Genomic DNA, 12,276 nt, shown 5'->3' with positions numbered 1-12,276 from the left:
TAATATAAAAATATTTGTTGTTTTATAGAGAAACAAACATTGAACCAGTAATATAAAAATATTGTTGTTTTTATAGAGAAACAAACATTGAACCAGTAATATAAAAATATTGTTGTTTTATAGAGAAACAAACATTGAACCAGTAATATAAAAACATCGTTGTTTTTATAGAGAAACAAACATTGAACCAGTAATATAAAAATATTGTTGTTTTCATAGAGAAACAAACATTGAACCAGTAATATAAAAATATTGTTGTTTTTATAGAGAAACAAACATTGAACCAGTAATATAAAAATATTGTTGTTTTTATAGAGAAACAAACATTGAATCAGTAATATAAAAATATTGTTGTTTTTATAGAGAAACAAACATTGAACCAGTAATATAAAAATATTGTTGTTTTTATAGAGAAACAAACATTGAATCAGTAATATAAAAATATTGTTGTTTTTATAGAGAAACAAACATTGAATCAGTAATATAAAAATATTGTTGTTTTCATAGAGAAACAAACATTGAACCAGTAATATAAAAACGTTGTTTTTATAGAGAAACAAACATTGAATCAGTAATATAAAAATATCGTTGTTTTTATAGAGAAACAAACATTGAACCAGTAATATAAAAATATTGTTTTTATAGAGAAACAAACATTGAACCAGTAATATAAAAATATTGTTGTTTTTATAGAGAAACAAACATTGAATCAGTAATATAAAAATGTTGTTTTTATAGAGAAACAAACATTGAATCAGTAATATAAAAATATTGTTGTTTTTATAGAGAAACAAACATTGAACCAGTAATATAAAAATGTTTTTTTTTATAGAGAAACAAACATTGAATCAGTAATATAAAAAATGTTTTTTATAGAGAAACAAACATTGAATCAGTAATATAAAAATATTGTTGTTTTAATAGAGAAACAAACATTGAACCAGTAATATAAAAATATTGTTGTTTTTATAGAGAAACAAACATTGAACCAGTAATATAAAAACATTGTTGTTTTTTATAGAGAAACAAACATTGAATCAGTAATATAAAAATATTGTTGTTTTTATAGAGAAACAAACATTGAACCAGTAATATAAAAATATTGTTGTTTTTATAGAGAAACAAACATTGAACCAGTAATATAAAAATATTGTTGTTTTTATAGAGAAACAAACATTGAATCAGTAATATAAAAATATCGTTGTTTTTTAGAGAAACAAACATTGAACCAGTAATATAAAAATATTGTTTTTATAGAGAAACAAACATTGAACCAGTAATATAAAAATATTGTTGTTTTCATAGAGAAACAAACATTGAATCAGTAATATAAAAATGTTGTTTTTATAGAGAAACAAACATTGAATCAGTAATATAAAAATATTGTTGTTTTCATAGAGAAACAAACATTGAACCAGTAATATAAAAATATTGTTGTTTTTATAGAGAAACAAACATTGAACCAGTAATATAAAAATATTGTTGTTTTTATAGAGAAACAAACATTGAACCAGTAATATAAAAACATTGTTGTTTTTAGAGAGAAACAAACATTGAATCAGTAATATAAAAATATCGTTGTTTTTATAGAGAAACAAACATTGAACCAGTAATATAAAATTATTGTTTTTATAGAGAAACAAACATTGAACCAGTAATATAAAAATATTGTTGTTTTCATAGAGAAACAAACATTGAATCAGTAATATAAAAATTTTGTTTTATAGAGAAACAAACATTGAATCAGTAATATAAAAATATTGTTGTTTTCATAGAGAAACAAACATTGAAAGAGTATTATAAAAATGTTTTTATAGAGAAACAAACATTGAGAGAGTAATATAAAAATGTTTTTATAGAGAAACAAACATTGAATCAGTAATATAAAAATATTGTTGTTTTTATAGAGAAACAAACATTGAACCAGTAATATAAAAATATTGTTGTTTTTATAGAGAAACAAACATTGAACCAGTAATATAAAAATATCGTTGTTTTTATAGAGAAACAAACATTGAACCAGTAATATAAAAATATTGTTGTTTTTATAGAGAAACAAACATTGAATCAGTAATATAAAAATATCGTTGTTTTTTATAGAGAAACAAACATTGAACCAGTAATATAAAAATGTTGTTTTTATAGAGAAACAAACATTGAATCAGTAATATAAAAATATCGTTGTTTTTTATAGAGAAACAAACATTGAACCAGTAATATAAAAATATTGTTGTTTTCATAGAGAAACAAACATTGAATCAGTAATATAAAAATATTGTTGTTTTATAGAGAAACAAACATTGAATCAGTAATATAAAAATGTTGTTTTTATAGAGAAACAAACATTGAATCAGTAATATAAAAATATTGTTGTTTTATAGAGAAACAAACATTGAACCAGTAATATAAAAATATTGTTGTTTTTGTAGAGAAACAAACATTGAATCAGTAATATAAAAATATCGTTGTTTTTTAAGAGAAAAAACATTGAACCAATAATATAAAAATATTGTTTTTTATAGAGAAACAAACATTGAACCAGTAATATAAAAATATTGTTGTTTTCATAGAGAAACAAACATTGAATCAGTAATATAAAATATTGTTTTTTTATAGAGAAACAAACATTGAACCAGTAATATAAAAATATTGTTTTTATAGAGAAACAAACATTGAACCAGTAATATAAAAATATTGTTGTTTTCATAGAGAAACAAACATTGAATCAGTAATATAAAAATTTGTTTTTATAGAGAAACAAACATTGAATCAGTAATATAAAAATGTTTTTATAGAGAAACAAACATTGAACTAGTAATATAAAAATATCGTTGTTTTTATAGAGAAACAAACATTGAACCAGTAATATAAAAATATCGTTGTTTTTATAGAGAAACAAACATTGAACCAGTAATATAAAAATATTGTTTTTTTCATAGAGAAAGAAAATTAAATCAGTAATATAAAAATATCGTTGTTTTTATAGAGAAACAAACATTGAACCAGTAATATAAAAATGTTGTTTTCATAGAGAAACAAACATTGAATCGGTAATATAAAAATATCGTTGTTTTTATAGAGAAGCAAACATTGAACCAGTAATATAAAAATATTGTTGTTTTCATAGAGAAACAAACATTGAATCAGTAATATAAAAATATTGTTGTTTTATAGAGAAACAAACATTGAATCAGTGATATAAAAATATTGTTGTTTTCATAGAGAAACAAACATTGAATCAGTAATATAAAAATATTGTTGTTTTATAGAGAAACAAACATTGAACCAGTAATATAAAAATATTGTTGTTTTATAGAGAAACAAACATTGAACCAGTAATATAAAAATATTGTTGTTTTATAGAGAAACAAACATTGAACCAGTAATATAAAAATATTATTGTTTTGATAGAGAAACAAACATTAAATCGGTAATATAAAAATATTGTTCTTTTCATAGAGAAACAAACATTGAATCAGTAATATATTGTTGTTTTTATAGAGAAACAAACATTGAATCAGTAATATAAAAATGTTGTTTTTTATAGAGAAGCAAACATTGAACCAGTAATATAAAAATATTGTTGTTTTCATAGAGAAACAAACATTGAATCAGTAATATAAAAATATCGTTGTTTTTTATAGAGAAGCAAACATTGAACCAGTAATATAAAAATATTGTTGTTTTCATAGAGAAACAAACATTGAACCAGTAATATAAAAATATCGTTGTTTTTTATAGAGAAACAAACATTGAATCAGTAATATAAAAATATCGTTGTTTTTTATAGAAAACAAACATTGAACCAGTAATATAAAAATATTGTTGTTTTCATAGAGAAACAAACATTGAATCAGTAATATAAAAATATCGTTGTTTTTATAGAGAAACAAACATTGAACCAGTAATATAAAAATATTGTTGTTTTCATAGAGAAACAAACATTGAATCAGTAATATAAAAATATCGTTGTTTTTATAGAGAAACAAACATTGAACCAGTAATATAAAAATATTGTTGTTTTCATAGAGAAACAAACATTGAATCAGTAATATAAAAATATCGTTGTTTTTTATAGAGAAGCAAACATTGAACCAGTAATATAAAAATATTGTTGTTTTCATAGAGAAACAAACATTGAACCAGTAATATAAAAATATCGTTGTTTTTATAGAGAAACAAACATTAAATCAGTAATATAAAAATATCGTTGTTTTTATAGAGAAACAAACATTGAACCAGTAATATAAAAATATTGTTGTTTTATAGAGAAACAAACATTGAACCAGTAATATAAAAATATTGTTGTTTTTATAGAGAAACAAACATTGAATCAGTAATATAAAAATATTGTTTTTATAGAGAAACAAACATTGAACCAGTAATATAAAAATATTGTTGTTTTCATAGAGAAACAAACATTGAATCAGTAATATAAAAATATTGTTGTTTTCATAGAGAAACAAACATTGAAAGAGTATTATAAAAATGTTTTTATAGAGAAACAAACATTGAACCAGTAATATAAAAATGTTTTTTATAGAGAAACAAACATTGAATCAGTAATATAAAAATATTGTTGTTTTATAGAGAAACAAACATTGAACCAGTAATATAAAAATATTGTTTTTTTTATAGAGAAACAAAATTAAATCGGTAATATAAAAATATCGTTGTTTTTTATAGAGAAACAAACATTGAACCAGTAATATAAAAATATTGTTGTTTTCATAGAGAAACAAACATTGAATCAGTAATATAAAAATATTGTTGTTTTTATAGAGAAACAAACATTGAACCAGTAATATAAAAATATTGTTGTTTTCATAGAGAAACAAACATTGAATCAGTAATATAAAAATATTGTTGTTTTATAGAGAAACAAACATTGAATCAGTAATATAAAAATATTGTTGTTTTCATAGAGAAACAAACATTGAATCAGTAATATAAAAATGTTGTTTTTATAGAGAAACAAACATTGAATCAGTAATATAAAAATATTGTTGTTTTCATAGAGAAACAAACATTGAACCAGTAATATAAAAATATTGTTGTTTTTATAGAGAAACAAACATTGAACCAGTAATATAAAAATATTGTTGTTTTTTATAGAGAAGCAAACATTGAACCAGTAATATAAAAATATTGTTGTTTTTATAGAGAAACAAACATTGAATCAGTAATATAAAAATATTGTTGTTTTTATAGAGAAACAAACATTGAATCAGTAATATAAAAATATTGTTGTTTTTATAGAGAAACAAACATTGAACCAGTAATATAAAAATATTGTTGTTTTCATAGAGAAACAAACATTGAATCAGTAATATAAAAATATCGTTGTTTTTTATAGAGAAGCAAACATTGAACCAGTAATATAAAAATATTGTTGTTTTCATAGAGAAACAAACATTGAACCAGTAATATAAAAATATCGTTGTTTTATAGAGAAACAAACATTAAATCAGTAATATAAAAATATCGTTGTTTTTAGAGAAACAAACATTGAACCAGTAATATAAAAATATTGTTGTTTTTATAGAGAAACAAACATTGAACCAGTAATATAAAAATATTGTTGTTTTTATAGAGAAACAAACATTGAACCAGTAATATAAAAATATATCTTGTTTTATAGAGAAACAAACATTGAACCAGTAATATAAAAATATTTTTTTTTATAGAGAAACAAACATTGAATCAGTAATATAAAAATATTGTTGTTTTTTATAGAGAAACAAACATTGAATCAGTAATATAAAAATATCGTTGTTTTTTATAGAGAAACAAACATTGAACCAGTAATATAAAAATATTGTTGTTTTCATAGAGAAACAAACATTGAATCAGTAATATAAAAATATTGTTGTTTTTTATAGAGAAACAAACATTGAATCAGTAATATAAAAATATTGTTGTTTTTTATAGAGAAGCAAACATTGAACCAGTAATATAAAAATATTGTTGTTTTCATAGAGAAACAAACATTGAATCAGTAATATAAAAATATCGTTGTTTTTTATAGAGAAACAAACATTGAACCAGTAATATAAAAATATTGTTGTTTTTATAGAGAAACAAACATTGAACCAGTAATATAAAAATATCGTTGTTTTTATAGAGAAACAAACATTGAATCAGTAATATAAAAATATCGTTGTTTTTATAGAGAAACAAACATTGAACCAGTAATATAAAAATATTGTTGTTTTTTATAGAGAAACAAACATTGAACCAGTAATATAAAAATATTGTTGTTTTTTATAGAGAAACAAACATTGAATCAGTAATATAAAAATATCGTTGTTTTTATAGAGAAACAAACATTGAACCAGTAATATAAAAATATTGTTGTTTTCATAGAGAAACAAACATTGAATCAGTAATATAAAAATATCGTTGTTTTTTATAGAGAAGCAAACATTGAACCAGTAATATAAAAATATTGTTGTTTTCATAGAGAAACAAACATTGAATCAGTAATATAAAAATATTGTTGTTTTTATAGAGAAACAAACATTGAACCAGTAATATAAAAATATTGTTGTTTTCATAGAGAAACAAACATTGAATCAGTAATATAAAAATATCGTTGTTTTTTATAGAGAAGCAAACATTGAACCAGTAATATAAAATATTGTTGTTTTCATAGAGAAACAAACATTGAACCAGTAATATAAAAATATTGTTGTTTTTATAGAGAAACAAACATTGAATCAGTAATATAAAAACATCGTTGTTTTTATAGAGAAACAAACATTGAACCAGTAATATAAAAATATTGTTTTTATAGAGAAACAAACATTGAACCAGTAATATAAAAATATTGTTGTTTTATAGAGAAACAAACATTGAATCAGTAATATAAAAATGTTGTTTTTATAGAGAAACAAACATTGAATCAGTAATATAAAAATATTGTTGTTTTTATAGAGAAACAAACATTGAATCAGTAATATAAAAATATTGTTGTTTTCATAGAGAAACAAACATTGAATCAGTAATATAAAAATATTGTTTTTTTATAGAGAAACAAACATTGAACCAGTAATATACAAATTTTGTTGTTTTTATAGAGAAATAAACATTGAATCAGTAATATAAAAATATCGTTGTTTTATAGAGAAACAAACATTGAACCAGTAATATAAAAATATCGTTGTTTTTATAGAGAAACAAACATTGAATCAGTAATATAAAAATATCGTTGTTTTTTATAGAGAAACAAACATTGAACCAGTAATATAAAAATATTGTTGTTTTCATAGAGAAACAAACATTGAATCAGTAATATAAAAATATTGTTGTTTTTATAGAGAAACAAACATTGAACCAGTAATATAAAAATATTGTTGTTTTCATAGAGAAACAAACATTGAATCAGTAATATAAAAATATCGTTGTTTTTTATAGAGAAGCAAACATTGAACCAGTAATATAAAAATATTGTTGTTTTCATAGAGAAACAAACATTGAACCAGTAATATAAAAATATTGTTGTTTTTATAGAGAAACAAACATTGAATCAGTAATATAAAAATATCGTTGTTTTTATAGAGAAACAAACATTGAACCAGTAATATAAAAATATTGTTTTTATAGAGAAACAAACATTGAACCAGTAATATAAAAATATTGTTGTTTTCATAGAGAAACAAACATTGAACCAGTAATATAAAAATATTGTTGTTTTCATAGAGAAACAAACATTGAATCAGTAATATAAAAATATTGTTGTTTTTATAGAGAAACAAACATTGAATCAGTAATATAAAAATATTGTTGTTTTCATAGAGAAACAAACATTGAATCAGTAATATAAAAATATTGTTTTTTATAGAGAAACAAACATTGAACCAGTAATATACAAATTTTGTTGTTTTTATAGAGAAACAAACATTGAATCAATAATATAAAAACATCGTTGTTTTTATAGAGAAACAAACATTGAACCAGTAATATAAAAATATTGTTTTTATAGAGAAACAAACATTGAACCAGTAATATAAAAATATTGTTGTTTTCATAGAGAAACAAACATTGAATCAGTAATATAAAAATATTGTTGTTTTATAGAGAAACAAACATTGAATCAGTAATATAAAAATATTGTTGTTTTCATAGAGAAACAAACATTGAATCAGTAATATAAAAATATTGTTTTTTATAGAGAAACAAACATTGAACCAGTAATATAAAAATATTGTTGTTTTATAGAGAAACAAACATTGAATCAGTAATATAAAAATATCGTTGTTTTTATAGAGAAACAAACATTGAACCAGTAATATAAAAATATTGTTTTTATAGAGAAACAAACATTGAACCAGTAATATAAAAATATTGTTGTTTTCATAGAGAAACAAACATTGAATCAGTAATATAAAAATGTTGTTTTTATAGAGAAACAAACATTGAATCAGTAATATACAAATTTTGTTGTTTTTATAGAGAAATAAACATTGAATCAGTAATATAAAAATATTGTTGTTTTCATAGAGAAACAAACATTGAATCAGTAATATAAAAATATTGTTTTTTTTATAGAGAAACAAACATTGAACCAGTAATATAAAAATTTTGTTGTTTTTATAGAGAAACAAACATTGAATCAGTAATATAAAAACATCGTTGTTTTTATAGAGAAACAAACATTGAACCCGTAATATAAAGATGTTGTTTTTATAGAGAAGCAAACATTGAATCAGTAATATAAAAATATCGTTGTTTTTTATAGAGAAGCAAACATTGACCAGTAATATAAAAATATTGTTGTTTTCATAGAGAAACAAACATTGAATCAGTAATATAAAAATATTGTTGTTTTTGTAGAGAAGCAAACATTAAATCAGTAATATAAAAATATCGTTTTTATAGAGAAACAAACATTGAACCAGTAATATAAAAATATTGTTGTTTTCATAGAGAAACAAACATTGAAACAGTAATATAAAAATATCGTTGTTTTTTATAGAGAAGCAAACATTGAACCAGTAATATAAAAATATTGTTGTTTTCATAGAGAAACAAACATTGAACCAGTAATATAAAAATATTGTTGTTTTCATAGAGAAACAAACATTGAATCAGTAATATAAAAATTTTGTTGTTTTTATAGAGAAACAAACATTGAATCAGTAATATAAAAATATTGTTGTTTTCATAGAGAAACAAACATTGAATCAGTAATATAAAAATATTGTTGTTTTCATAGAGAAACAAACATTGAATCAGTAATATAAAAATATTGTTGTTTTTTATACAGAAACAAACATTGAATCAGTAATATAAAAATATTGTTGTTTTCATAGAGAAACAAACATTGAACCAGTAATATAAAAAGTAGCATCAGTAGAAACTACCAGGTTGGTTAACACACACTTGGTATCTAAACACATGATTTTGTTTTGTTACATAGCAAAGTTACCGATATATGAATGGAAACTTCCAAACACCATCGTCAGGCCATATTGTGATGTGTTTTACAACGTCGATTCGAGAGATGTTAGTACTAAAGAATGTATCGAGCCCATTGTGACCACGACAGGAAGTTTATTTACCGATTGTGACCACGAAACGAAGTTTATCTGATCCATGCAGCCCTGTGTACTGAGATACGAAAATCAGAAGTGGGTCTGAAGGAACTTCGCAAGTTAGGGCTATCTCATCTGAAGACATTGTCCGACAACGAAATGAACAAGCTTTGTGATCTGGTTTCGGGCAAAGTTAAAGATATAAGCAGCGTGTACTTGTAGATCCACTGTATATACGTTTCTGTATTTGTATTACCGTCCAATATCTTTCTTTTATGTTCTTCGCGTGATTGCTTCCAGAAAGTTGTTCATATTGTCCAATGTCATCCATTGTTTATGTAGTCTGTACTTAAGTGTTAGACTTTCAAACTTGCGATAAGTAATATGAATAACAAACAATAAATTATCAGGTCAAAACTGTCGTTTTGTTTTACATTCTGATAGAAACGGTTGTTGTGGGTGGGATCAAACAAAGATGTTTAGTAATAAAACGTAAGTGGTGCTTTTACAGTGAGCGGTCTACAGAGACACCATCATCCTAACCGTCTTATCTTTAGGTTACTTTCAATCGGCACCAGTTTTTAACGTTTTTAAACTAATAAAAGTTGGGGACAAATATAATCCGAATAAAATACCAACTTCCAACAATAAAAACTAATGCAGGTATAACCTAAATTTAAAGTTCTCTTTTTAGAGCACACAAATTAGTATCTGCTAAATAAAACCATGAATATATAGATCATTTAATATTAAAACAGTCACTGTGATAGTATCACTATAAACTGCACGCGGTAATGCGAATATGTGAGTAGTTCAGCACACTACAGTGTGAAAATATTTATAGACAACACGCTACAGTGTGAACATATTTATAGACAACACGCTACAGTGTGAACATATTTATAGACAACACGCTATAGTTTGAACATATTTATAGACAACACGCTACAGTGTGAACATATTTATAGACAACACGCTATAGTTTGAACATATTTATAGACAACACGCTATAGTTTGAACATATTTATAGACAACACGCTACAGTGTGAACATATTTATAGACAACACGCTGTAGTTTGAACATATTTATAGACAACATGCTATAGTTTGAACATATTTGTAGACAACACGCTATAGTGTGAACATATTTATAGACAACAAGCTATAGTGTGAACATATTTATAGACAACACGCTACAGTGTGAACATCTTTGTAGACAACACGCTACAGTATGAACATATTTATAGACAACACGCTACAGTGTGAACATATTTATAGACAACACGCTGTAGTTTGAACATATTTATAGACAACATGCTATAGTTTGAACATATTTATAGACAACACGCTATAGTTTGAACATATTTATAGACAACACGCTATAGTTTGAACATATTTATAGACAAAACGCTACAGTGTGAACATATTTATAGACAACACGCTTAATTGTTTGAACATCTTCGTAGACAACACGCGATAGTGTGAACATATTTATAGACAACACGCTATAGTTTGAACATCTTTGTAGACCACACGCTACAGTGTGAACATATTTATAGACAACACGCTATAGTTCGAACATATTAATAGACAACACGCTATAGTTCGAACATATTTACAGACAACACGCTATAGTTTGAACATATTTATAGACAACACGCTATAGTTCGAACATATTTACAGACAACACGCTATAGTTTGAACATATTTATAGACAACACGCTATAGTTTGAACATGTTTATAGAGAACACGCTATAGTTTGAACATCTTTGTAGACAACACGCTACAGTGTGAACATATTTATAGACAACACGCTTAATTGTTTGAACATCTTTGTAGACAACACGCTACAGTGTGAACATATTTATAGACAACACGCTTAATTGTTTGAACATCTTTGTAAACAACATGCGATAGTGTGAACATATTTATAGAGAAGACGCTATAGTTTGAACATCTTTGTAGACCACACGCCACAGTGTGAACATATTTATAGACAACACGCAATAGTGTGAGCATATTTATAGACAACACACTATAGTTTGAACATATTTACAGACAACACGCTATAGTTTGAACATATTTATAGACAACACGCTATAGTGTGAGCATATTTATAGACAACACACTATAGTTTGAACATATTTATAGACAACACGCTATAGTTTGAACATATTTATAGACAACACGCTATAGTTTGAACATATTTATAGACAACACGCTATAGTTTGAACATATTTATAGACAACACGCTATAGTGTGAGCATATTTATAGACAACACACTATAGTTTGAACATATTTATAGACAACACGCTTATAGTTTGAACATATTTATAGACAACACGCTGTAGTTTGAACATATTAATAGACAACACGCTATAGTTTGAACATATTTATAGACAACACGCTATAGTGTGAACATGTTTATAGAAAACACGCTATAGTTTGAACATCTTTCTAGACAACACGCTATAGTGTGAACATATTTATAGACAACACGTTTTAGTTTGAACATCTTTGTAGACCACACGCTATAGTGTGAACATATTTATAGACAACACGCTTAATTGTTTGAACATCTTTATAGACAACATGCGACAGTGTGAACATATTTATAGACAACACGCTTAATTGTTTGAACATCTTTGTAAACAACACGCTACAGTGTGAACATATTTATAGACAACACGCTATAGTTCGAACATATTAATAGACAACACGCTATAGTTCGAACATAT

At 24.0% G+C, this 12,276-nt stretch overlaps 1 protein-coding gene across 1 annotated transcript in view; it reads left to right on the top strand.

Moving 5' to 3' along the window:
• The window catches only part of LOC143228738 (cell adhesion molecule Dscam1-like), a 191,848-nt gene extending 181,901 nt beyond the window's left edge, over nt 1-9,947 (top strand). Inside the window, 1 exon segment of the mRNA XM_076460032.1 lies at nt 9,422-9,947. Within this exon segment, the coding sequence (XP_076316147.1) occupies nt 9,422-9,594 (173 nt within the window). The 3' untranslated portion in view covers nt 9,595-9,947.
• Nucleotides 9,948-12,276: the final 2,329 nt, after the last annotated feature.

This window comes from Tachypleus tridentatus, chromosome 10 (genome assembly GCF_004210375.1).
Source record: "Tachypleus tridentatus isolate NWPU-2018 chromosome 10, ASM421037v1, whole genome shotgun sequence".
Classification (NCBI taxonomy): Eukaryota; Metazoa; Arthropoda; class Merostomata; order Xiphosura; family Limulidae; genus Tachypleus; species Tachypleus tridentatus.
Note: the sequence above shows the minus strand (reverse complement) of the source record. Positions and strands in the feature narration are given on the sequence as shown.